General features: G+C 43.8%; 4 protein-coding genes across 4 annotated transcripts in view; 1 reads left to right on the forward strand and 3 right to left on the reverse strand.

Moving 5' to 3' along the window:
* Positions 1-4309, reverse strand: part of dstyk (dual serine/threonine and tyrosine protein kinase) — a 10313-nt gene extending 6004 nt beyond the window's left edge. The window contains exons 1-2 of the mRNA XM_053653534.1: positions 3078-4309; positions 2645-2941 (exon numbers count right to left, since the gene is read on the reverse strand). Coding sequence (XP_053509509.1) covers positions 2645-2825 — 181 coding nt within the window. The 5' untranslated portion in view covers positions 2826-2941; positions 3078-4309. The remainder of the gene's footprint in view (positions 1-2644; positions 2942-3077) is intronic.
* Positions 4310-5447: 1138 nt separating this feature from the next.
* nuak2 (NUAK family, SNF1-like kinase, 2) lies at positions 5448-15438 on the forward strand. Its single transcript, XM_053652575.1, has 6 exons — positions 5448-5859; positions 9940-10060; positions 10421-10569; positions 12121-12186; positions 12640-12892; positions 13175-15438. Exons 1-6 carry the CDS (start codon positions 5653-5655, stop codon positions 14203-14205), a joined length of 1827 nt encoding a protein of 608 aa, XP_053508550.1. The 5' UTR covers positions 5448-5652; the 3' UTR covers positions 14206-15438.
* A 7-nt stretch (positions 15439-15445) lies between these two features.
* On the reverse strand, positions 15446-20925 carry ccnd3 (cyclin D3; the record flags this gene model as incomplete). The annotated part of the gene is made up of 6 exons (XM_053652380.1): positions 15446-16943; positions 17921-18063; positions 18751-18910; positions 19233-19448; positions 20300-20472; positions 20787-20925. Coding segments are annotated over 6 exons (915 nt in total), but the record flags the coding sequence as incomplete, so codon positions are not given.
* Positions 20926-21364: 439 nt separating this feature from the next.
* Positions 21365-27805, reverse strand: bysl (bystin-like). The gene is made up of 7 exons (XM_053652577.1): positions 27268-27805; positions 26704-26845; positions 25706-25844; positions 25303-25436; positions 23555-23715; positions 22729-22831; positions 21365-22011 (listed from the first exon to the last, which is right to left on the reverse strand). Exons 1-7 carry the CDS (start codon positions 27548-27550, stop codon positions 21660-21662), a joined length of 1314 nt encoding a protein of 437 aa, XP_053508552.1. The 5' UTR covers positions 27551-27805; the 3' UTR covers positions 21365-21659.
* Between the last annotated feature and the right edge of the window lie 7 nt (positions 27806-27812).

A 27812-nucleotide genomic window follows, 5' to 3' on the forward strand; every position in this document is an offset into this window, starting at 1 on the left:
TTTAATTATTTCTGCTATTGCTGTGAACTCCGTACGAACACGTGAGAACGAATCAGGAGAATTAAAGCGCCGTAAAGCCAAGTTACTACAAACTTTAATTTACTGACGCTGTTCAGCGTCTGATCTCTCTCCGTGTGTGAGCGGCGTCTGATCTCTCTACGTGTCCGAGCGGCGTCTGAGCCCGGCCCGTGCCCGAGTGGTGTCTGATCTCTCTATGTGTCTGAGTGGCTTCCGAGCTCTCTCTGTGCCTGAGCGGCGTCTGATCTCAGCCCGTGTGTGAGTGGTGTCTGATCAGTGTTGTTTTTCTCAGCAGTAACAGGGCCGAGGCGGTGAATAAGGCGCTTAGTGAACAGAACAGAAGGTTTTATTGAGCAGCGAGTGAAAGCAGCTCGACTCAGTGAATAAACACAATAATCTCCTCCTGTAACCGGGCTTTAACCCAATACACCGCCGGAGCTCCTTAATAACGCAGTCATCATCATCATCATCTTCATCATCATCACGCTGGTCGATCAGGAAACACAGAATTAAAATATCCAGCGTTAGTCTAAGTGTACTGGATCGGATCAGACATGTTCAGTGTCTGTACACTGGCTAATGATCTAATGAGTAATAGAAGTGTAATGGCCACCGGTTTAGTTTAGCACACTAAATAAATCTTCTCAGTCTCCACAAATCACTTCATCTCTCTCAGTGAAACAGTTCTGCAGGGCTCTGTAAGGTTCTGTAAGGTTCTGTAGGGTTCTATAAGGTTCTGCAGGGCTCTGTAAGGTTCTGTAAGGTTCTGTAGGGTTCTATAAGGTTCTGTAGGGTTCTGTAAGGTTCTGGGGAAACTCAGTAATGGAAATCAGAGAAAAGTCTGATTTACTGTGATACTGAACCTCATCAAAACTGAAGATCAGAATACGCTACCTCAAACGCCGCTGTACCTTACAGAGATATGACCCCACTTCCTGTTTACCATTTTCAGGGTAGTATTTGTGTGCCTGTCACACGGAGCGGTTTTCAGGATCCGTTATCTCTGTAGGTCTGCGAGGGAAAGCCCGGGGAAGCTTCCTGCAAACTTTCAGAAAGATTAAATGCAGAGAGGAGAAACAGAAAGACCGAGTGTAACGGTTAGTTTAGGATTAACGGTCGTTGAAGCTTTTCTGCGGTTCTACGCTTCATGGTTCTCGAGACATGTGCTGAAACACTAAACACTCCTCTATAGCGCCACCATCAGACCGTCTCGGTCACGCCAGGGTCTGAACTCATAACCTTCTGATTACTGAAACACAAACAAGCTCTGAAACATGCACACCAACATGTGGGTAATAAACACATGCGTGCGTGCGTGCGTGTGTGTGTGTGTGTGTGTGTGTGTGGCAGTAAAAGAATCAGTGGATTGGTGTGATGAAGTGGAGTTATTTTTTAACAGCGCTGAGGCTGATTATTTTCCTCTAACAGCACACCCCAAGTGTTTTATTTCTCTTACACCACAGCAACCTACCAACAATTACTATTAATTATTGATTAAAGAACGAAATGTCATCCGCTTTATCCATTTATACTCACATTTAATGTTATGAAACAAATTATAGCAGCTATAAATACTCATTCCCTCACCAGCCCTCTCTCTACTCTCTCTATTCCCTCTCTCTCTATTCCCGCTCTCTCCACTCTCTATTGCCTCTCTCTCTATTCCCTCTCCACTCTCTATTCCCCCTCTCTCTCTCTCTATTCCCTCTCTCTCTCTCTATTCCCTCTCCACTCTCTATTCCCCCTCTCTCCTCTCTCTATTCCCTCTCTCTCTATTCCCTCTCTCTCTATTCCCTCTCTCTCTCTCTCTATTCCCTCTCCACTCTCTATTCCCCCTCTCTCCTCTCTCTATTCCCTCTCTCTCTATTCCCTCTCTCTCTATTCCCTCTCTCTCTCTCTATTCCCTCTCCACTCTCTATTCCCCCTCTCTCCTCTCTCTATTCCCTCTCTCTCTATTCCCTCTCTCTCTATTCCCTCTCTCTCTCTCTCTATTCCCTCTCCACTCTCTATTCCCCCTCTCTCCTCTCTCTATTCCCTCTCTCTCTATTCCCTCTCTCTCTATTCCCTCTCTCTCTCTCTCTATTCTCTCTCCACTCTCTATTCCCTCTCTCTCTATTCCCTCTCTCTCTCTCTCTTCCCTCTCTCTCTCTATTCTCTCTCTCTCTCTATTCCCTCTCTCTCTCTCTATTCCCTCTCTCTCTCTCTCTATTCCCTCTCTCTCTCTCTATTCCCTCTCTCTATTCCCTCTCTCTCTCTCTATTCCCTCTCTCTATTCCCACTCTCTCTCTTCAAGTAAATAAGAAAACTGCAGCTTGTTGCGTGTGTTAGTGAGAAACAGTAAAGAAGTATAAACTCCTCTGCGATGAAGATGTTGGAAAACGTCAAGTTCCAGCTTTCCCTCTGACTGTTACACTGCACCGACACTGGAGACTCCTTCCATCCTTCCATACACGTTACATAAACACGTTTCTCTTTACAGAAAATGTGAATGAGCTGTTACTATAGAAACGAATAGAAACGAATAGAAACGTATTAGAAGGTTGAAGCTGTGCTACTGTCAGAGGAGCTGCTGTTAGAGGAAACTAATCAACACCTCCTGACCAATCAGAGCGCTGCGGTGTCTCACCCTGCTCCAGGTCCCCAGGCGTACACACGTTGCTGTAGTTCTGTCTCATCTCTCTGAAGAAGCTGCTCGTCTCCTTCAGGTTCTTCTTCAGCAGCGCAGAGTTTTTGTTGTAGCTGCTGAAGACGCGAGTGAGCTCTCGGGGTAAAGGACTCGTCTTCTGCACGTTTCCTCCCTCCATCATCTCTCGCTCTCCCTCAAACACACACACACACTCTGATGATGATGATGATGATGATGAAGGTGCTGAAGTGACGGATGTAAAAGCCAGCTCTCTCTCTCTCCTCACATGTGCATCTCCTGCAGGTTGTGGATCAGAGGTGAGGAGGGAAAAACGCTTAGTGTTTTTTTTCTTTCTTGTTTAAGAGGGCAAAAAAATAAAACTCTTATTTCATCATCATCTTCATCTCAGCACTGACTTTTACTGTACACTCACTCGACTCTGAGCTGTGTAATGCACTGCTTTTATATAAAGCTCATGCATTAAAGTCTGAAAGAATGACTCCTGTGTATAAAGCGAGGGAGGGAAAGTATTCGCCCCCTCCTTCACCACCTCCTCCTCCTCCTCCTCCTCCTCCAGATTCAGTCCAACAAAACAAAACAAAACAAAACAAAACAAAACAAAACAAAAACAACAACAACGACGACGACGACTCCCAGACGAGTGTCCGGATTACCCGATCTCTTCACAGAGGTTTCTTCTTTATGTGTGAGCGAAATGCACAGACAGGTCGATGAAGAAAAAATCCCAAACAAAAACACACCGTCTGCTAGCCAGCCTCTCGCGCTAACTTTAATTAGCCAAATGCTAGCTCACTTGTCACAGACAACTTTTCTTTTTTTTTTTTTTAGTCAGCAAGCTAACCCGGACAACAATAACCCATCACTCAGACAAGCCTGTGCAGATATCCCTCTCCAAACCCGGACATTTTAACCCGCTTTAAAAACCTCTGTCCCGTTTTTAGCCAGCCATCAGCTCACAGCTCCGACTCCCACTGCGGGCTGCAGCTAGCGAATAATCCCTCACTTCCGGGGTGCACTTTAAAACAACGAGCTGTCTGTCCTGTCACAGCAGCTGCAGGCGGCAGTTATCCCAGAGTTATTCCGTCTTAAAGTCTCTCCGTGGCGGCTACACCGTGCTGTCTTTACCGAGTATAAACTCGGTGCAGGATTGTGTGCAGCCGGAGAGCCGCGCTGCCCAAAAGGGGTGTTTTTGAAGGCTCGCTCTGCTCCGGTGAATTCTGGGATACGTAGTCACAACAATAAGTGTCCCGCCCTGTACACGTTCAAACGTGGCGTTGTTTTATTGTTAATTATTTCAGTTTTCCGACATTTTGAAAATGAAAATCTCATCAGTTATCGATTAACTTTTAAAGATGTACAATACAAGCCCGTGGGCTGTCGCGGAATTACAGAAACAACTGGGAGATTTAAAAGGAACTTTCTACATTTACTCAACCGGCACGCCTCACACTTTTTGTGTATTGTCTCCGCCTGGCGGTGAGGCGCTGTAACTGCACCAGGCCGTTAGAACAGAAGCACATACAGCACTGAGTTTTATTCTTTTCTCTACAAACAGATCACTCAGAGACGCTTTCAGTCCTGAATGAAGTAACATTTTAATTAAAAAAAACACCGTTAAAAACTTTTTTTTTGTTAGTTATTTCAGTTTTAAAAGTTTTGTATCTCGAACAAGTTTATAAAATGCAGTCCAATCACGACGGGGGGGGGGGGGCTACACTTACCACTGGATAGCGTTAGCATCTCGTTAATCATTAGTGACTAGCATGCTAGCTGGTGTGTGTATGAGAGAGACTGAAACTAGCTGATACCTACAATGAAACCGAAACTTTACATCACGTTTGTAAAAAATAAAGATAAAAAAAACAACCCCCAAAACAAACAAACAAAAAATCGCTAATAGTTAACTAGCGATTATTCAAACTGTCAAAATACCCGGATGAGGCGGTGGCACGTGATTGGTCCACACAAATCAGCACCCGCCTACAGGATGTGTAGTTTAGAGAAGATATCGAAACCTTTGATATCTAATCATGTATTGATTAGTTACTTAATTCAGGCTTATTTAAATCAGTCATTATTATATTTTCTGGATTTCAGTTACAGTATAAAGCGGCTCAGTGGACTTCCGGCATCAGCGATGACGTAGACACTCACCTCCTTAGGCTACTCATCATTAAAAAATCCCCATTTTTGGATTTTTCTCCGTGTTTTTATCTGTCAGATTCAGTGTAAAATGTGTGGGGGGGGGGGGGGGGTGAGTGTGTGTGTAATACATCGGGGTTTCCTTAATTAGTCACGTCTATTGATTATTGATGAGGGAATTACACCACACCCACTTAAATATAACATTCTAACATTGTGGATATTTTTCTGACTGCGTGTTTCTCTTAGTGTTTTGTTGTTCAGGGCGGTTGTGTGGAAGGAGTGAGTGGTAGAAGATGGATGGATGGATGATGGTTGTGTGTGTGTGTGTGTGTGTGTGTGTGAGAGAGAGAGAGAGAATGTCCTCTACGCCCTACAGGCGTCTCATGTGTGTGAAGAATGCGCTTTGGGGATTTTGTATGATTAATATCAGTGTAGTTTGTTTACAGCAAAGATGTGCTCCTCACTTCTGGCGAATAATAATAATAATAATAATAATATCTTTTCACCTCAGTGTCACATTCGCAGTTGAATTTGATTCTAGTTTATAAAATACGCGGCTGAAAACCCTGGATATTTATTAGCGAGTCTTCATGTACATAATCTGTGTGTAAAATATTATATTAACACGCGCGTGCGTTCTTGAACTTATTCTTAAATCTGAATGGATTTTCGACTTCTTTTTAAAGAGGAAAGAAAACCCCGCCCACACGCCAAAGACCCGCCCCTATCTGCGTGCTGAAGCCCCGCCCGTGTGTGAATATGAGCAGCGGGTGAGAGAGTGGAGAGAGCGAGGAGCTGTGGATGAGGCAGTCTTACCTGAGCTGAGGCAGGATCAGGTGAACATGGAGGTGACGCGGTTCGGATGCGGAATGGACGCTGTGCCGGAGGGTCATCATGCCGACCGGAAGTGCCCCTCTCCAGGAAAACGGCACGCGGTCAAGCGGCATCATCACAAACACAACCTGAAGCACAGGTACGACTTCCTGGAGACTCTGGGCAAAGGGACTTACGGCAAAGTGAAGAAAGCGGTGGACAGAACCGGAAAACTGGTGAGCATCTCCCCTCTCTAAACCTAAACAAACTTCAGTGTTGGTTTTATTTATAGAGAAGAGTTCCACGATGAAAGCAGTTGCTCTGATCTGAAGACACGCCTGGTGTTTAATCGTGTTTACATATCTCACAGTAACCTCCTGCAGTGTGCAGCCTTCACCTAGACTCCACTCTCACATCTTTAATTACCTTCTAGTCACAAAGAAAGGTACCAAACGGCACTGTTTTCTTCTCCTTGCTGGAGTGCTAAGTACCATTAAGTACCATTAAGTACCATTAAGGGACAGTCTTTTCTGTCTCCAGTGTTTATTATCTCTCACGTGGAAACCTTTTCCACTAATGTACTTGTACAAGCTAATTAACGCTACACGACACACACCTTCCCAGGTACAAGATACACACCAAGAGTGCAAAACATGTGCCTTTGATGGTACCGATCCAGGAAAAGTGCAGTTTAGTACCTTTTTATTTCTGAGAGTGTTAAAGGTGCGCTACAGTCACACTTCAAGGTTAAAGATGTTCACCTGAGGGTACCGCTCCAGAGTGTACTGCTAAAGTCAGTACCCTGTTGGGCTTTTTGTGTGTGTGTGTACAATTTTGGTTACCTTTCATTCCCATGACACACACACACACACACACAGAGCCAGCATCTCATTGTGTTCATGAGTGAAGCATGACGTGAGTCACACTAAGAAGAAAAACACAGAAAACAGGCCAACTCACCTGCTCACAAACAACACACAGAACAGGTTTTTCCTCCTCCTCCTCATCCTCCTCTCAGAGAAAGCGCTTTCAGTAACCCAAGGGAACACAGCTGTAATACACACATGTGTATGTGTGTGTGTGTGTGTGTGTGTGTATAATAGAATGTTTCTGTCTCCACAGCCTCTATAAGTGTGTTAAATATAAAACATTACAAAAATAGTTGCTCACTAATCCACTTTAATTGTGTTGTGGTGTAAAAGATGGGACTGAGGTTCAGTGACTCAACACTTAATGTTTATCACGAACGTTTCTAGTATTATTCATTAATATTATTGATTATTATTTTTATAATTATTAATAAACCCAGTTTGTCACTATTTTGTTCAAAGCCACACAATTTCAGCCCAAGTTTTCATCATCACAACAAGTCCACTCACCTTGACTCACAAGACATTTCAAAATCACCCAAGTGATTAACACACACACACACACACTTTTAAAAAAAAAAAACCCACATGCAACAAACAGCTGGAGAAAAAGCCCTGAACAGTTTGTAGGAAACTACGGAAGGACTTCAGATTTCTTTCGAGTTCGGATGCGTGTTGTTTTGCACGTTACCGCGTTATAAAAAACGATAAAAATCCACCTGTAATTTCACCTCACAGCACAGACAGTATAAGTATTGGCACCCAAAGTGTGCAGTAACGCAGTGTGTCCTAAACCTCATCTTTGCTGTAACTGAGGACATTTTCCTGATAGAGACGTTATTAATGCAGCAGGTGTGTGTGTGTGTGTGTGTGTGTGTGTGTGTGTGTGTGTGTGTGTGTGTGTGTGTGTGAGAGAGAGAGTGAGAGAGACTGATCGTGACTGGGTGAAACTGGAGATTTCGGTGTTTTATCCCAGTGCAGGATTTACTAAAAGGTTTAAAATGATAAACATCTTTTCAGTGCATTTTGGACATGAAACACTGATCACGTTGAATTAGCTGATTGCTTTATACACACACACACACACACACACACACACACACACACAGAGAGAGAGTAAACAGTGTTTGTATCAGGGTAAACTCTGTGTGTGTGAGACGTGGTGTAGATAAGTGTGTCCTTTCTAAAGTTTCTCCTGACCGTCACACTGAAGTTAACCCTGTGTTTTAACTGGGAGGATTACAGCGCTAGCGTTAAGTTAAACGTTCGTCTTAAATGAAGAATTCGATTTGGAAAAACGTTTTTCCCTTCTAATCATGAAGGCACATTACTGCGGACGTTTTCAGTAGAGTGTGAGTGTGAGTGTGAGTGTGAGTGTGAGTGTGAGTGTGGCTCAGTTTTTCTTAGACACTCAGTCCTTTAACTGTCCTCTAGTTAAAGCAGGTCAGCTCCAGACGCTCTTCTGATGAAGACACGAGGCTGAAAGTCCTGGTATTTCCTCCTCTGGTGATATTTCTGTGAATGGAAGTGTGTGATCTGCTCATGTGTCATTGTGCTGTTGGTAAACACAGACAGGAAGTTCAGCAGTGTCTGCAATCAGCCATCAGTATATTCAACAAACACACCAATACAGTATTAAAGCCACTCACAGTGCATTATGGGTAATACAGTAGTGGCTCTGTGGGTTCTAGAGTTTGGGTTCTTCTACAGTTCCGTCACGGTGGACCAATCAGGTATTATAAGGCAGTGCGGCTCGGGATTTATCCCCATGTCGTGTTCTGTGGTAGACGTGATAGATTTCTGAGACGTGTGAATTCCACTTCCTTGTTTTCCTCTGTGTGACTCTGGATCAGAGATGGCCTCCAGCTGAATGATGTCTCGGATTCTCAGGAAACACGAGCAGGAAGTGAAACTTCTATTCCTGCTACGGCTCCGTGCTGTAGAGCTCTAACCTGTAATTTCACTCAAAAAACATGAGATCACCAGCTTTCACTGGAGCCGAGTTCAGAAAGCGATAAAGGGACCCGGGGAGGAAAAATGCAAACTCTGATGGGTATCTGGGGGGAAAATAAAATCCCAGACAACTTATAAAGAAAAAACTTTGGGGGTTTTTCCCCTAAATCACTTCCTCTTTCATATCAGTGTGTAGCTGCTTATCTCCACTTCATTGTCCTGATCTGTTTTAATCTCTCTCTCACACACACACACACACACACACACACACACACACACTGCTGATTCGTGGTGTGCTACAGAGAGAGAGAGAGCGAGACAGGTAGAGAGCGAGACAGGTAGCAGGGGCAAAGGAAAGAGGACCAGGGGAAAAAGGGAGAAAGGTTCAGATAAAAACTGAGTGAAAAGAGGATGCCTACAGAGCAGCAGAGAGAGTGAGACGTAGAGAGTGAGACGTAGAGAGTGAGACATAGAGAGTGAGACGTAGAGAGTGAGACAGACAGAGTCTGTGCTGTTGTTCAAATGTGTTCTATTCAGGACATGTTGAGACATGAATAGTTTCCTTGATTTTTTTCCAGTGAACTGGTCTGAGAGAGAGAGAGAGAGAGAGAGAGAGAGAGAGAGAGAGAGAGATCGATCGATATCTCAGGCCTGCAGTATTTATCCTCCACATATCTGCCCCATACTCCTCTGGAAATAGCGGTCAGAGAAACACAGGCGGTTAAAAACAGCAGGGTTTAATATCCCGAGGAGGAAATGCCAGGCGTGTGTCTCACAGCGGCCCGGTGAACTATATTTAACTCCTCCAAACTGCCCTCAGTTATTTCCTGATAGACGCTCCAGAAATCCACCGAGAGATTAAAAACCTGCCAGGACTCGTCTCGAACCACTCCAGATTTCCACATAATCACTTAAACACTCCCTTCCTGCAGCGTTCCACTCCTCACTGCACTGTGGGGAAATCTGCACAGAAACAAACCGCTTCAGAGAAACAGTGTGTGTGTGTGTGTGTGTGTGTGTGTGTGTGTAAACACCTACAGCATGAACACATCTACACCACAGAGAACCACCACTGCAGTCAACACCTTCAGCTCCTGTCATTATTTAAGTGTAAAACTTCAGTGCTGGATATCAGCTGGTACTCAGAAGTATATGAATGAAGTGTGTGTGTGTGTGTGTGTGTGTGTGTGTGTGTGGCCTCTGACCTCTGTTGCTCACCCTCCGTCTCTACTGCCCTGGAGGTCCCTGATGACGTATACAGGCCCATGGAATCTCATGCATTTGCTCTCACACACACACACACATCATTACTACTCCCACTGGGTAAAGAGAATGATCTTTATGTACTGAGGTGTTGTAAGTGTGGTGTTCTTGCACTCCACAGTTCAGGGTTATATCTGCACATGTGTGTGTGCTGGGGTTTACATTTCTGAGTCCTGCTCCAGCTAATGGACTCCTGTAATGTACAACACACTGTGTGTTGTTGTGTTGCAGGTGGCCATCAAATCTATCAGGAAAGAAAACATTAAAGATGAACAGGACCTGACGCACATCAGGAGAGAGATCGAGATCATGTCGTCCCTCAATCACCCCTACATCATCACCATATACGAGGGTAGGTCTGGGCCAAACCTACAGATCTCACTCCGTACACAATAAATAAAATTCCCCTGACGAAGTGAAGGCTGTTCTCACTGGTGTGACTGCAGCAGCGAAACCCAGGAGAAACGCCGCTGTGAAACGAGGTGTTGGATAGCACAGTCTGTGTACGTTATAACGCCGGGAGAGGAAGCAGGAAGCTGATTAGTTGATGTCGGGAGACTGAATTTGTCTTTTATTCAGTAACGACCCAATTACTCTAAACGATCATGTCATTCGTCTTCGTGTGTGTGTATATATAATATAAATGTTTATTTTTTTAAAGTACAGGTATTAATGTGTGTGTGTGTGTGTGTGTGTGTGTGTGTGTGTGTAGTGTTTGAGAATAAGGATAAGATCGTGATTGTGATGGAGTACGCCAGTAGAGGAGATTTATTCGACTACATCAGTGGGAGGCAGATCTCTGAGCGAGAGGCCAGACACGTCTTCAGACAGATCGTCTCAGCTGTGCACTACTGCCACAGGGTAAACATCCTGCCCCACGTCTGCACCTCACGTCTAGACCCTTTCTGACCCCATACACAATTTATGCACACAACGCTTCCCTAAGGAATATTTCTACATTTTAGACAATACGTCTGGTTTTTCGTCCAGTGTGTGTGGCTGAATCACACGAGCCTGGCTGTACCACTGAAACCATGGCAACCAACAACAAAAATCTCTGTCAATTATATAGACTAAACACACACACAAACAACCGAGTACTGTAGGATCTTATAAAGAATTCAGCCCACACCCATACTGCATTGTTTGACTGTTGAACGAACACACGCACGCACACACACACATGCACACACACACACATCTCTCCTTATATAACCACACAGACACTAAACAGGAGCAATGAAGCAACAGAAATGAGACTGAAACAAATGCCAGCAATGTTGTTATATAACAGCACGCGATATGAAGCTCCACCCCGCAACACTGAAACCTCACCGTGACATTCAATTAAAATCTAACCCTGAAACTGTAGGCCATTTTAACATGACTTCTTTATTTTAATAAGTATGAAGAATAAAAATGAATTCCTATAAATGCAGTGTTTAATGCCCACATCCGGTGGAGTGTATTATATCAGAAAAACCAAATCGGTCAATAAAGTGACTCTGACTTGTAAAATCTATGCGAATGCGCAGTGAGAAAACGAGCCGAGATGTAATCAGGAGCACTCTGAGCAATTCTGGGTCTGAAAAAGGAACTCCTTTTCTGTCTCATCCCAAACGGAAGCAGTTTGTGAAATTGGAAAGCGCTCTTCTGCATTTTTCTTCCTTTTTACTATTGTGTTTTGTGGGTTTTTTTCTTTCTTTTCTTCCTCTTTTCGTCCCCGCCCCCTTTTTATGATCTGCATTTTCATTCCTTCCATTTTAACCATAACGATCTCTGGTTTCTGGGAATCCGTGAGCTGAAGGTATTCCCTCCTGCCGAGAAACACAACAGGGCGGCGTAGCTCACATTCCACGCGCTGGGGTTTTTCTATGACCTTATTTAGAGATTGGTGGAACAGGACAGGCAGACTGAACCGGTCAGTTTTCTGCTGAGCCGACAACAAATCTGCAGCCACACGAATAAATCCCTCCATCTATACATCGATAAGAGTCGGGAACCTGACTCCAGGAATCTCAGATAAAGAAATGACAATAACTACAACAAATACACTGAAACACAACATGAGCGATTATGATGATGAAATCTCTTAATTACACATCGTGTAAAAATCTCATGGTGTAATTTAAAACGGACTACGACATAAAATGGAACAAAAAAAAGCCTAACAGGATACGAGACGGTGTGCGTGAAAGAAGAAAAGGAAGAATGATAAGGAGCACAAAAAGAAACTGCTTTTATTCCTACAGCCCATTCCTCACACTCCAGAAACGATACAGTTGAAAGTCGGCTTTTTATTCAGCTTTGGTGTTTGCTCTTTGTGGTTTGTGAGGGATTTTTGTAGCTGCAGTCGTGGTGTTTTATGAGCAGTTTGATTTAACGCTACATTTTTCCGCTCCTCTCTTGCAGAACGGCATCGTGCACCGCGACCTGAAACTGGAAAACATCCTGCTGGACGCAAACGGAGACGTGAAGGTGAGACGCTCAGCACCTGCTCTGTGTGTGAGAATCAACACACCAATAAAGCTCACACCCTTTATGTGTATATGCAGTGAGATGTTCTGCATCTGTGAACTGAACACACACACACACACACACACACACACACACCCCCTTCAGTTTCACCTGCACTGTAGTTTTTGATATTTATCAGGCTTGTGTTGGAAAATCATAGTTTTGTTTTCACGGGTCAGCATTTTGGCTGTAAATAAACGATGGGTGCATCTCGTTTAGGATTCGGTTTCACCAGACATCAACAATTCAGTGCGCTTTGCATGTGAACTTTGTTCACCATCGCTCTCTCAGCATGGCTTTGTGCTCATGGGCAGAAAAGTAGCGTCAGGCTAGCGAGCGCCACGCGCTACCTGTCGGTTAAGTGATGTGAAATGATGCAGAAAAGTGTCATTAATAGAGCGGTCGTGTTTTCAGATTGCCGATTTCGGCCTGTCGAACCTGTACCGGAGAGACGAGTACCTGCAGACGTATTGCGGCAGCCCGCTGTACGCCTCTCCTGAGATCGTTAACGGGCGGCCGTATAAAGGGCCAGAGGTGGACAGCTGGTCTCTCGGCGTCCTCCTGTACGCTTTGGTGCATGAAGCCATGCCGTTCGATGGCCACGACTACAGGACGCTGGTGCGACAAATCAGCACCGGAAACTACCGCAAACCCACCAAGCCATCAGGTAACAGGAAGTGCATGTTATGTAGAAAGTTATTCACTTCTGGTGTACCTTTCAACAAATCGGTGGAACAGAAAAGCCACCGTTTAGGATTTGCAAAATCCAGTAAAACACCAGAAAGCCTAAAGCCAAAATATACAGTGTATGATGTAGTGTTACTACGTGTGGTACTATATTAACGTAACGCTGCTCTGAGATAAAAGTACTAAATTTGTGTTGTAAATGATCTGGTATGATGTAAAGAGCTTTGGTAAAGAATTTACAGTCTCCTCCCCCTCCATCCAGATGCATGTGGTTTGATCCGCTGGATGCTGATGGTAAACCCTGATCGCAGGGCGACTCTAGAAGAAATTGCTGGCCACTGGTGGCTTAATTGGGGCTACCAGCGTCCTCTTCTGGCTGAGAATGAGACAGCAGGAACAACACCACCACCTGCCACCACCTCGTCATCACAAATGAGCAACTCAGCCCGACTCACTGATTGGCTTCGAAGAACTTCTCGACCTCTGCTGCACAGCGGCTCGAAAATGCGCTGCCTTCTGCGTCCAGGAGGGGGAGTGACAGGAGACACGCCCATCACTCGTCAGCGCTCGATTCGCAGGTCGCGTAAAGAAAACAACGTCTCTCAGAGCATGCAGGAGAACACTGCGCCCAGGCCGTTTAAAGGCATCCTGAAAAAACGTGGCAGCCTGAAACAGAAGCCATGCGGTGAACCACAGGTTCCGCCTCTGGAGGAAAAAATGGCGAACGCGACAGTAGCGCCACCTGTAGCCGAGCCTCCGCCTCCTCCTCAAGTTCCTCCCCCTCGCAAGGGAATCCTGAAGAAGCCAGTAGAGAGGGAATCGGGTTATTACTCCTCGTCCACTGAAAGCAGCGATTCCACCCAAACACCACAAACTGAGCTGTGCACTATGATGCCACCGAGACGTAGAGGAATCCTTAAACGTAACGGAAAATTTTCCTCCGGTGTTTTGCAAGAATTCAGGGAATTCGGCTCGCTGGACCAGATAGAAGCATCCCTCCCACCTGGGGGCGTCAGATCTCGTCCCAGCATGGCCATCAGCGAGGACAGCATCCTTTCGTCAGAATCCTTTGATCGATTAGACCTGCCTGATCGCTGTGAACCTGCAATGAAGGTGGATCGTCCGGCAAGGGGCGGCTCGATGCGCGGCAGCGTTTCGGCCGACAATCTATTGGACCTGAAGGAAAACGGGCAGGAATTATGGGATACAGACAAGATGGGAGAAAGCATGTTTTCCATCACGGACTGTGAAAAGGTCTACAAGTCTGCCTGTAATGGCACCCATGTTAGCTGAAACTCTTGATACAAACACCAAAACTCCTTCAAACCCGACAGGTCCATTTCAGGACGTGTTCCGATTCTGCACGGGAAAGGAATCATTGTGGAGACTGCAGTCCCGGAACAGGGAAGGACGACTAACAGAGTTAGCCGAGCTTCCACATACCGACTGGAGAAGGCATGTTCTCCATCACAGACTGAAAACGTGACCCAGGTGTACAAGTTAGCCTTTAATGGTGGTGGAAATAGAGCTAGCCGATACTAGGTATTAAACTTATTTAAGACGTGGCCGTCACATTGGCATAAGTCTGTTCATTTTATTAGTGGAGCCAAAATGGGGGTAGAAAGGGAACAGTATTGGTCAGTAGAGCAAAGCAAAAATGTGCCAAGCGGCTGTTCTTAGAGAGGCGATTCTCCTTTTAAACAGCATTTCTTAAATACAGTTTTGACTTCGTGAGGCTGCAGCCTCTCTATGTGTCAGACCAGGACCTTGTTTTGTGATACTTAATCTTGAAAATGAACCAAAAGATCCAAAGATGCTGAAAGTACATGTTTAAAAACACATTTAAGGGGTGATAATCAGACTACAGAGAAATGAGGACCAGAAGAAGTCTAAAGGAAAACGTCTGGTTTATCATCTGCAAGCTCATAACGTCTGCAGCTCAGAGTCCACTAGTGATGAGATATTTAAAAAAAAAACACACACAACAAAGTCTGTTAACCTTGTAAATGATTAACCTTTAAGACGGACGGTTATCGGTCTCTCTCTGCTGAAACACCAGACCAGACACGGCTGTTTATTGCTTTATGAATTTACTTTGTGATAAGGATCAGTAGATGTAAACGGACTGTGAGAAGTTTGTAAAAACGGTTTTGTAAGCGGTACTCGCTCACCGAGGCCTCTAAGTGAAAACACTGTCTTTAATTTATTTGTAATTGTATTTTATGAAAAACCTGCTATTGTCCAACCGTTTGAGATCGAGAAGAAATGAAGACGGGTGCATTTTGTTGCTCCTGTCCAACTTTCACTAATGTAAAAACTTCTCATTATTTCTTGAATTTTTTTCTTTTAATAATAATTTTATTTCCATGACCATTCCTAATGTCCGATTGGGCTTGTGTTCATACTATTTCACTGTCATTTCATGTGAGAAACTGCAGGAAGGATGTTATAATGCGATATTATTCGTCTCAGACTGGAAAATGGCCAACAAGACTGTGAAGAATGTGATGTGCGTCTGTACATGTCTTAAACAAACCCTGCAACGTCGTAGGGTCAACCTGCGTCACACCGTGTTCGCCAGAGTGACCTTTTAAAAACCGATACTGGATCAGTGGGCCAATAAAAACTCTCAAACACAACTATCGTCTTTCGTTTTCATCTTTTCATTTAATAGTTCACAGCCGGGCTTTATGATTAGTTTTATGGGTCAAATAATAAAGTCTGATTACTGAAGTTTGTTGAGAAGCCAAAGATCAAAGCGAACAACGATCTACTTCTGTCTATGGTAATCAGGCATGTACCAATAATCAGTTGTACAATATACTGAGAGATTCACTCAGCTGAGCTCCGCTGGAGAGGAGACTGACGATAAGAGCATTCTGTTTAACTTTTAATACTAATTTATAACAAATTAAATAACATCTTAAACTGTTATCCTGATATAAAACATGGCTTTGAGGAAAGAGAGCAAATTAATCACTTGTGTCATGTGAAGTTGAAACAATAATAAGAATTAAACACAATTTTTTTTTTTAAAGAACAGTGTTGTATTATTTAAGCAGTAATTTAAAGCTAAAACTTTGGTTGCACTCAGACACTGACATTGTGAAAGCAGCCGTAGTCAAGCATGCAAAGGTCAAATGGGAAATTCAAACATTGTGCAAAAACATACAAAATGTGAAGGATATGAGCCAAGCATGCGGTTTAACACCCACAATAAACATTAACATTTAAAACAAACACACACATTTCATTTTATATATATATATATATATTTGGTGAACTAAAAGCTTTTTGAACTCTCAAACTGAAAAGCAGCAGTTTAGTTACTTGTGCTACGGTGTGTTAATTTATTTCGAGAAGGAATACAGAAGACATAATGGAAATAATGATCAGATAATTTAGTGGATGTGCAGCTTACAGGTGAAATTCTACACCACTAACCATCCTAATTACAGTCTGAATATTAAAGTGTACTTTAATCCTAACTTGGGCATCTTAGATTGTCTGTAGTATCATCCATCCATCCATCCTCTATAGCGCTTATCCTTTTCAGAGTCACGGGGAACCTGGAGCCTATCCCAGGGAGCATCGGGCACAAGGCGGGGTACACCCTGGACAGGGTGCCGATCCTCTGTAGTATAATATAATTACTATTTAAAAGATGAGCTATGGTAATAATTGTAGTATTTTAATTTAAATGAAAATAGAAACGGGTAGCATCAACCAAAAGCTACAATTTAGTCGAGATAACTGATGTGTGTATTAAATTAACGCGTGTGCTGACTGATCTTTTCAATTGGGACATACTGATTTACAGTGAAATAAAATAGCAATTCTAACGAACAGGAGCTAACGAGACGTCTGGGTGATTCTGTAAAGCTCAGAGGTGACCGTTTGACTTCCTGGAACCTTACAGGTGTGTTGCTGACCTCATGAACAGGTGATCAAGACCTGCACAGGGGTGTGTTTGGGGGCAGAGTGAGCTTCAGAGTCTCCTCCAAGGCAGCGTAACAGTTACAGAGACACACCTGAGCAGAAGAGGAAGAAAAAAAACTTTAATATGTGTGCTTTGTCTGACATGGAAACTTATTCACACTGGAGTAGACGGGCGCACGACCTGCACCCATCACCCATCACAACACTCCTTACTGATATTTACAGCCATATCCACAGCAACTAGAGCTGTGCGATTAATCAAATTCTCCATTTCAATTTAGATTATGGCCTCCGACGATTATGAAAACAAAATAATCGAGATAAAACGATTATTGAACCGCGTTCCATTTCACTATGTTCTGGTTTTATCTTTTTAAAAACCATAAGCCATTATTCACCCCTCCCTAAAAGCCCAAACTCGCTCCCGCAGACTGGGGTATTTTCAGTTCAGCTCGAACCAAGATGACAGAAAGAGAGCCTTTGGTCCACAAGAAAGATAAAACCATCTAAGTCATTTGGAAACAATTTGGTTTCATGGAGTCCAATGTGGAGCAAAAAGAAACACCGTTTGCGATCATTGGAACGCTCATTTCCTCTAGCGTCATGACAGCTGGTCTAAATACGCTCATTTCCTTTCTAGAGCTCACTAATAGTGATAAATAATAAGTGCATGATGTTTCCAAAGTCAATGAGTAATCATGTTTAATAACTGATCTCGATAGTGACCAAAATAATCATGATTATGATTTTTGCCATAATCGAGCAGCCCTAACAGCAACTGCAGCAAACACGGCTCTTCCCCGTTCATTACATCACCTACTAACAGGCAGCAGTTCCTTGTTGACAGACAGCCATCTCGGGCCACTCCACCAAACCTGTTTGCATATCGTGTGGGAAAACAGGGACGAGAGAGCGACTCAAACAACGCAGGAGATGAGAAAACGTGAAACAGGTCAAGGTTCTGGCTTCCTTATTACCCACGTCACGTATTAATAAAAGACACAAACGGAGCTTTGGTCATTTTAATGGATTTGGACTCGCACTTCAGTCACGTAAATTCAAGTCTCACCAGGTCAGCGTCTAAGACGTTAGCCATGAGCTGCAGGAGTGTGTCGCAGGACAACACGCCCTCCAGCAGGTTCAGACGCTGAACTGCAGCAGCCGCACAGCTACAGGCGACAATGGAGGGCCGATACTTTGAAAATGTGAACTCTGTAACACACACACACACACACACACACAGAACCTACACTTATTATACAAGTGTATAACCTACAGTTATTATTATTATTGGGGTTTTTTTATTCAAGCTGCTCTGACCAGGATCTACTGCTAAATAATCCACAACAGAATTCAGTAGTGATGTATAGAACTGGTAAACCTCTCTGTGTGTGTGTGTGTGTGTGTATGTGTGTATTAATAGAAGCTCTGCTAAAAAGAGCACAATGGACACACACGCACACACCTCCACTGTGACCCCACTGACCCTCTGTCTATGCCGCAGGCCTGGGAGGAATATACGTGCTCCATCAGACAGGTGTCTCTCAGACAGGTGTGTCCCCGTCCATTCATACACCATCACTCTCTGCCGGGAACTGGTGAGCCCAAAAGAATGGTTGCAATATCTCATAACATGTCTGTTGCTGCCTTGGGCTACCTGAGTTACCGGATGAGGAAACACAGGTGGGGGAGAGGGGTTTCACATCACATAGCTCAGGCTATCCCACACACACACACACACACACACACACACACACACACACACACACACACAACAGGCTGATGTACACACAGTATTCTGGATCCTGTGTGTGTGTGTGTGTGCAGAACCATCACCATGCCACACCTTACCTGTATGGAATTAAATGGCCATGTGTACCTCTACCTGTGTGTGTTTACCTGTAGCAGCTAGAGCGATGTAGGAGTGTGTGTGTCTGCGCAGGACTGAGAGGTCATGAGTAATTATGGGAAGGCCCTGCAGTAGTGGCTCCAGGAAGTCGGAAGGCAGCACCGAGGCCAAATCCCAGTCCAGCCTAGACACAACCACTATCTCCCACTGCTACACACACACACACACACACACACACACACAGGGTATTAGAACACACATTTAAGAGTACACTATACTATACATATACTATACTATACGTACCCTATAATATACTATACTATACATATACTATACGTGTTCTTTGTTGACAAAACTAAATTATTGTGAAAATGAATGAAATTAAAAACGGTCTTTGGGTTTTGGATACATCACTGTGATAGGTGTGGGCAGGATAAAAAAAAGCCATTCAGCAAAGACACGTTAAGATGCCTACTTTTCATAAACCAATAAAACTGTGATGGTACGATAATCAGCTCTTTATTAAAATTACCAGTAGCTGTGTGACAGAGACGGCGTTGTCGGTGTAGATGCAGAGCTTAGCGGCGCTCAGAGGAACTGTCTCTCTTAGTTTGGAGGCAAGGAACATGCAGACGGTGCCGAGCAGCTGTAGACTGGATGTGTCCACAAGATAGTGAGCCATGTACCTGTCCAGGTACTGAACTGCCAACGGAAACACCTCCTCCTCGCACCTCTGTTCCTCACACACCTGCCAAATGCAAAACAGGAAGTCAGGTACCAGACTGAGTCAGAGGTCTAATTGTGAACAATTCTTTTACTCCACCCATCAAAGGAACTTCAAATCTTCAACTACGGTTGTACGACCTTTGAGTGACATCAAGACGCGTTCAGTCACTTTGATTCACTACTAAAAACACGAGTTCCGGATGAATCAATAGACTTACAGACACAAAACAGGATGACAAACAACTGATTCAGTCTGAATGCTAGCTTTTGACACCCTGATGTGACCTTAGAGTAGAAATGTCAGATCAGTGATGGGAATCCTGACTCATTTTTAGTGAATCAAATCACTTGGCTGAGTTCACGAATAAGAGTCGACTCCCATTTCGGTTGCCAAATTAACGTGTTTTTTTTCCCCTTCTAAAATTGATCACGTTTGATATATTTTCACAAGTGCTTGTTTTTATTTAACGGCTGAAATAGCTTCCTTGTTGTTCTACTTTTTAATTAACACACACACACGTACATATTTGCATTTTATTTGAGAAAATATGCAGACGGATCCTCGCTGCATCAAACACACGGCTCAAATGTTGAAAATACATTAACACTGAATAAATCTGATTAACATAAAGGTGTGCACAAAAAAATTGGAAAAGGGGGGGAAAAAAACACCGCTATCCAGGTCGGCTCTTAAGGTACACCTCCAAGAGCCGACTCAAAGAATCGACTCCCTCGCGAACGACACATCTCTAGTCATCAGTGTCTTTGCGTCGATAAAGCAGCAGGTTAACAGTACAGTCCAGTGGGACTCAAAGTCTTTTTAAGTTTTAAAATGACTTTTTTTTCCCCCAAATGTATTATATTTAATCTTACCTGCAACATCCAAACAGTTAAAATTCTTCTCATATACGGCTGTACATCCCTCTGTATGGTGCTGAAATAAGACTCTGAAATCGTGTGGTTTTTCTCCAAACTCGTCAGGTTTCTCCAAACCCGGTTATCTCCGGTCAGAACCGGGTCACAGCCGGCGCGAACCGGCCTGCGCTCTGAGGAGTCATCAGTGGCCGACAAGAACTGCTCATTTTCACGACAAATCAACTCCATTCGACAATTAACTACAAATAACAATGACAACTTCTAGCCTAAAAAGTCGCTCCGAATCTAGGCGAGACCTTTATCATTTAAATGAGCTGTATTTAATCGCTAGGCTAACTAGTTAGCAGTGCTTTTTTTAAGCTAAATCTTGAGCTAATAGTATTCCAAACAACTCTAGTCGCTGACTAAACGACGCCTAGGCAGCGCCGGCTAGTATTACACTTTTTAAATAATAAACATTTTTCAGTGACTCTGTGTTCTTTACCGTCTTCTTCAAGGCTGAGGGATTTTAAAATGGCGCCCGGGCTATTCCCGCGCGGAAATATACATGCGCGCGACAGTTCGCGGTCTCGCGCCACAGAAAGTTCTGTCACGTCCTCACGCGTACCTTCTTTATATCCGAACAAAATAGTGACCGGAAGTGGATTTTATACACGAATATGCATTAATGAGCATGAAACTGACCAAAATCTGCCAGGCTTATAAACTACTTCCTGTCAAAGTAAGTTTCTTAATATTTTAATGGTTTTAAGTGGCATTTTATCCATTAGATGATGCAAAATGTACTTGTCATGCGTGTTGAGGTTTTAAATAATTACATATAAAGAAAAGATACAGATGAGTTTTTATAGTTCATATTTATTACAGTGTTGAGTCAGAAATGAAGTGCGCGTTATCAGGCCTCAGCTTGACCTTGAGAAGGACACATCTCAGTTTGACAGAACTGTCCACACAGGCCGTGTGTGTGTGTGTGTGTGTGTGTTTATTTTAGCGATTAGCCAGCAGATTAATAAAGGCACTGTGATATTACCTGGTGACCAAAACACTGAGTGAAGGAAGAGGTTTTTTTTTTTTTTTACATTTTACTTGATAAAGATATTCCAAAAAGCTGTTGAATTAAAAGGTACACTCAGCAATGTTTCACCTGCGCTGGAAAACAGACATGCTTCTGTTTCTGTCCTGAATAGTGTGACTTCTCATTTTCCGTCACAATTTTTACACATTACGCTGTAATAAATAGGTTTATTAATATGTTACCTGGCAGTAATGGGAATTTGTGCTTAGTGTACCTTTAAACTATCCATCAGGGAGAGTACAGTTTATATTCGAAAGTCCTAATTTGAGAGTCCTATGTTTTTCAGTCCATCGTCATGGCAGGTGTGGCGTCCTCCTGGTCTCGTGCCTCCGCGTTCTGAAGCTCACGCCTGATTTCAGCCGATATCTGCACGTGTGTCTGGACCTTCAGCAGCTCCAGCAGCGCCCCCTTCTGTTCGGAGGCCAGGTCGGCCTTGTAGCGCTGCACCAGCGTGAGCAGACTCTGATGCCACAGCACAGGAAGAACGCGCTGCTCTGTCCGGAACAACAGGAAGTGAGCGATCAGTGCGTCCAGCACACGGAATGGCAGCGCATACTTCTTATCCAGCAGCAGGCGAAGGAAAATACTGTTTGCTCCGTTGTACTCCATTTCAGCCAGTTTCAGCATGGCGGCGCTGCAGAAAAACACGGATGCAATTAGATACTTGAAAATGTGACTCTGGGAAATATGATATACTACAACATCCAGCACGAACCACGTCACTGTTTCTCTCACTTCACCCGTGTTCCACTCAGCACAGAGGATGAATCAGTAGCCAGAATTTAGGACATAAAGACCACTATCTATTTCTAAAGTTTTAAGGAGTGTTGCGTCAGTCCCGCTCAAACAAGCCTGATGTTTCAGTCTTAAAACAGCAAGATGCGAGCAAACAAACATCACGTATGCTAGAAATCTTAATCCCGAATGGCAGGAAGCAAAAGTTCATTTAAGCCTCAGATGCTGACTAACATGAACAAATAAATATACTTCTTATACTATACTGTGATGATATTGTAAACCCAGATAAGAGATTAGGATATAATCATATGACTGAGTTGTGGGTTATTTTACAGATTTTAGCAGCTGGGACGTGCACATGCAACAGGGTTGAATTTACATTTGCCCTTTGCCTACATAATTTGAAATTAATTAGATTTGTTTAATCAAGTCAACAGCTTTAAAGACTTGCAGAAGATCAAATAATATTTCAGGAAAACAGATTACTGTGTGAGGTGAAAAGAAAAACAAATATATAAACAGCTGAGTTTCTGTTTGCTCGTGGCCTAGCAGCTGAGATCTACAGGTTGAGAGAGTGAGTGTGTGCGTGCATGTGTATGTGTGTGTGTGTTACCTGGAGTGCAGTACAGGTATAGAGCACTTGGTGAGGATGCTGCCGATGATGATGGCCTCCCTCAGAGTGCAGGTTCCTGACTCACACAGCGGGATCAGGATTCCTGCAGGAGGGAAATTCATTAATTACTTCTGATTAGTTCATTAACACTGCTAGGTCAGGTGTTCATTCCTCTCCTGGAGGTCCACAGGTCACTTTTTTCCTGCTCAAAGTCACCTGATTCCACTCAGCAGTTTATTATCAGGTTTAGTTTGAAATATCATCAGACTGCTCTGGACTCCTGACGTCTGCGGGTGAAACTGATGACTCGTGTTTGAGACTGATACCACTGTCATTTCACAAAACCTCTTCTGCCCTTTCTGTCTGTTCTACAATTGTGAATAACAACACTGCCCCCTGGTGCTCTAATACATTTATGCAACTTGTTCTACACAACACAGAAGAAAATAGACACAAAATTGACCCAAGTCTTTATATTAATATTGTACTATTCAGAGATAATAATAATAATAAAATTATACAGCATACAAATAAAAACATGGAATAAATAAATGTAATGTTTTGCTGTAATCTCAATGCAAAATCTAATATCTACACTTATATTTAAAAGGTAACTCATCACTGTAATATTTAAAGATAAGGTTTAAACCTTATGTTAGATTTTTAATACCGTTACTAATTCAGTGGTCGTGTCCTGCACAGCATTCAATCCTGTTCCTCTATAAATAAATAAAAAATAAATTTAAAAAATGGAGAGCGAGCCCAAGCTGGAACATTTGCCGGTGACTGAAACCAGAACCCTCGTTTAAACCAAACCCACACCGACCTTTAAACCAGGCCCCAGGTTTAAACAGAGCTTTCTTCAGAGCACTGTACAGGTGGAAGTTCAGCTTCTTGTACTCTGCGATGTCATCTCTGATCCGCGGCAGCAGCACGAGGTTATAGAAGCGCTGAGCCATTCGCTCCTTCAGATTTGATGCAAAAATCCTGCATACACGTGTTCAGATACAACAAACAAGCAAATAAATAAATAAAGCAGTTGTAGTCAGACACAATGCTTCATACACAGTCGTGAGAAAAAATAAGTATACACCCCATGGAAATTGTTTTGTTTGTTTTTTACATATTTGGACAAGCAAACATTTGATCCTTTCTGAAACAGTGCCTATTAATAAAGATGATACACTATTAAATAACACATAAAACTGACATTTTGTAGTCATTTTCACAATTTAAATTAACACAAAAACCAAAACAAAACAAAAATAAACAACACAGATCAGTCACATGGAACCGGTCTTATTTATACCTCACATATCTAGTGTCGGGTGTTCCCTTTGTTATTGAGGTGTGTGGAGTCATCATGCCAAGATCTAAAGAGTTCTGTAAGGCCTTCAGAAAAAAGGTTGTGGATGCCTATGAGTCTGGCAAGGGGTTTAAAAAGATCTCCAAATTATTTGAAATACATCGCTCCACTGTAAGGAAAATCATCTACAAATGGCACAGATTTATAACAACTACCAATTAGTCCAGGACTGACCGTCCCAGCAAATTCAACCCAAGAGCAGACCATCTGATGCAAAAAGAAGTCTCCATGAACCCCAGTATTTCATCACGGGACCTGCTAGTAAGTCTTGTAACTCTTGGTGTCAAAGTGCATGCTTCTACGATAAAAAAAAGAGGTTTGCAAATTTGACCTGCATGGAGTGTCGTGCCAGGAAAAAGCCTTTGCTATGTATGAAGTATATTCAAGCAAGACTACAGATTTCCAATGAGCATATAGGTAAGGACCAGACCTTTTGGAATAATGTGCTCTGGACAGACGAATCAAAGATAGAGTTGTTTGGTCACAGTAACAGCAGACATGTTTGGCGCAGTCCAAAGACAGATTTTCAGGAGAAGCTCCTCATACCAACTGTGAAGCACGGTGGTGGAAATGTTATGGTTTGGGGTTGCTTCACTGCCTCAGGGACTAGACAGCTTGCATTCAACTATGAATTCTGCATCATATCAAAGAGTGCTTGAAGATAATGTGAGGCCGTCTGTCTGAAAGTTGAACTGAAAGTGGACCTTTCGACAGGATGAACCCTAAGCACACGAGCAAATCCACAGAGGAACGGCTCAAAAGGAAGAAAATGGAGGGTTACGGAATGGCCGAGTCAAAGCCTGGATTTGAATCCCATTGAGATGTTGTGGGCGGATGTGAAACGGGCAGAACATGCAAGAAAACCCTCAAACATCTTACAGCTGAAAGAATATTACATGGAAGAGTGTTCAGAAATTCCAGCAGGCCTGGTGGACAATTATACAAAATGCCTACAAGAAATTCTTTCTGCTAAAGGCAATACTAGCTTCTAAGGCCAAGGGTGTACTTACTTTTTTTCACAGAAGAATATCACATCTATTGACATTTCTGCTGAATAAATGATTAAAAAAGCTCATTTTCCTGGTGGGTTTGTTCAACTACATCAACTTTATTAATAGGCACTGGTTGGTCGTCCAAATATGTCAAAAAAGCCAACAATTTCCATGGGGTGTATTTATTTTTTTCACACAACCGTGTGTGTGTCATACCGTGTGGCCTGGTACATCGCCGCGGCGCTCCACGTCTCAGGCTCGGTGAGGTAGAGGACCTGCTCCCAGTTGGACAGTGCTGGGATGATCTTAAACGCTTTGGGCAGTTTCCCACTGCGGTACTTACACAGAACCTGAGGAAGAACCGCACAGTCAGCACCGAACCTCACGATTACACCACACTTCAGTGAAATGATTCATCAATCAGCGACAGAGAAACAGCCACGGTACGACTGCAGCCAATCACGTCTTTCATCAGCAGAAATCCACTAATATGCAAAAGTTTTATGCATGCGTGCGCGAATGTCAGTGCAGTCACGGAGAATATCACTACAGCCATCTACCCCATCTTTTCATCACACAGGTGTGCGTTGTTGTGGGCGTGGTGTGGGAGTGTCCTCACCTTACTGACTCCCCTGTACACCTCTATAACCCGGGGGTCGAGCTGAGGCATGGGCCGCCCCGAAACCTCCGACATCACCGTACCCACCTCCGTCTGCTTCTCTGTGATCTTCTCCATGATGATGTCAGCTAAAGTACGCCTGTCTCACACACACACACACACACACAAAAGCTTATATTGTAGATCTAACTGCAGTTACTAAGCTGTTGGAGTAGTGGATGTAGTTAGTTTCTTTATTTCAGACTCTGGATTACATTTCAGAGCCCTCTCACTGCTTTTGGTCAGATGTCACAGATTCAATAAACAAAACCCGGTGTTTATCATTATTACCCACAGAACGGTCACGTCCATCCCTACTGCCACTTTACACGGCGTGATTTCAGCGCTCTCTTTAGATTATTACTCATCACACTGTGGATCCCGTAAACAGACTGTGTGATAGCGCGTGATCTTCATGGCAGATTATACGATGAAGATCCTCTAGCGATAGACCTGCGATTAAAGAGAATCACTACGTCTTGTTTACGTCATCAATCACATGGAAATCAGCTGGTGAAAACGGGTTCGCATAAACACACACACACACTTCACAGTGAGCTTGAGGAGATGTTTTCTGTCCATTAGCATGTTTCGTTTACGTTTCTCCATTGCCGCTACCATATCTGTAGCTGTGAGTTTGCTGTCGTCCTATTGGTGGATTTTAGAAAACGTAGCAGCAGCTAAGCTCACACTCTAATCAGGAATTTCTCACACAGAGAAAACTATGCTGTCGAGCACTACCGGAGCAGTGACGCTAAACCGGTGGCTAGTGAGCGCCACATCATGCCTTCTAAAAACGGTCGATCTCATCTCAAGACCAAAGAATCCCGTTACGACGTGCGACTGTGCGCGAGAGCAAAATCAGGCCGAAAACCGTACAGTGTGAAGGCAGCTTGGCTGAACTTCTCCGCTTGTCTCTGTAATCCCCTGACCTGCACTCCTCAGAGCCGAGTGTTTACCTGACAGGTGGGTTCTTGTTCATGAACATCTGGATGGCCTTTTCATCCTCCGGATCAATGTCCACATCTGTACCACCTTCTCCCTGCTCCGCTCCCAGCTCGGGCCACTCCTCGTCCGACTCGGCATCCTTACTGCTCGGACCTGCGGAGGCACAAACACTCGCATTAACCACAGACACCAGAATACGATTTCTTCAGCGATAGCTGTATAAATAGCTACAGAGTTATCACAGCTATAAACAGTCATTTCTTCAGCAGTCTCTGTTTTAAAGTTCATAAAAAAATTTTTTAAAAATACGCATGTTAGTGAGAAACCTGAAGACTGGGAAAACTTCAAGTTCCAGCTTTCCTTCCGACAGTTACACAGCACTGACACTGGAGACTCCTTCCATACACGTTACATAAACGTCTCCTTACAGAAAACGATTTTAATCTGTCTAGTTTGACACCTAGTGGTGAATCTTCTGATGGTTAATGAGTGTGTGTTTAATTAACCCGCTGTGTGGTGTGGTGTGGTGTGCTGTGCTGTGTGTGTGTGTGTGTGTGTGTGTGTGTGTGTCTGACCCAGCAGTGCAGAAGGCTGTTTTTTATTCTTCTTGTTGTCCAGCTCGGGACCCAGGCCGTACTCCCCCTGCAGCTCCTCCTGCTGAATGCGGGCCTGCTGCAGGATTTTGCGGGACAGCTTCTCGTCCACATACTCCTCCTCCTCCTCCTGAGCTTCCTCTCTGCGCTTCTTCTCTCTGTGTGTGGAGCGGAGAGCTGTGTCTCCCTGCAGGATCTGATCCGCCAGAGGGACAGGGACAGGACCCGGGGTCCGCTCCGCTTTACCCCGCTTCACCTTCGGCATCACCGTTAAACCTCACCGTCCACACCGCGAACTGCTTCAAAATCCTCCCAAAACCACACGGTAAACACAGCGCGGAGTGCCTTCACCGTCCCAACACAAACACGTGGGTTTTCACCTCGGAGCAAATGGCGAACGCGCATGCGCAGATCGCCTCACTCGTGCACGCACGCGCGCGCTGTTTCTGTTTACATTTGTCATAGTTCTTACATCTTTAGACATCAAACTCAAACACTGCACTGAAATATTATTAACGAAAATATCC

Source organism: Ictalurus furcatus, chromosome 21, assembly GCF_023375685.1.
Source record: "Ictalurus furcatus strain D&B chromosome 21, Billie_1.0, whole genome shotgun sequence".
Taxonomy (NCBI): domain Eukaryota; kingdom Metazoa; phylum Chordata; class Actinopteri; order Siluriformes; family Ictaluridae; genus Ictalurus; species Ictalurus furcatus.

Bases quoted from the DNA above. Each gene is read 5' to 3' on its own strand.
- nuak2 (XM_053652575.1), top strand. From the start codon at position 5,653: ATGGAGGTGACGCGGTTCGGATGCGGAATGGACGCTGTGCCGGAGGGT. The intron at 10,061-10,420 runs GTAGGTCTGGGC...GTGTGTGTGTAG, and splicing joins CATCATCACCATATACGAGG to TGTTTGAGAATAAGGATAAG. The intron at 10,570-12,120 runs GTAAACATCCTG...CCTCTCTTGCAG, and splicing joins CTGTGCACTACTGCCACAGG to AACGGCATCGTGCACCGCGA.
- bysl (XM_053652577.1), bottom strand. From the start codon at position 27,550: ATGCCGAAGGTGAAGCGGGGTAAAGCGGAGCGGACCCCGGGTCCTGTC. The intron at 25,845-26,703 runs GTAAACACTCGG...TGTGTGAGACAG, and splicing joins AACAAGAACCCACCTGTCAG to GCGTACTTTAGCTGACATCA. The intron at 22,012-22,728 runs GTAACACACACA...GTTTTTCTGCAG, and splicing joins ATACCTGTACTGCACTCCAG to CGCCGCCATGCTGAAACTGG.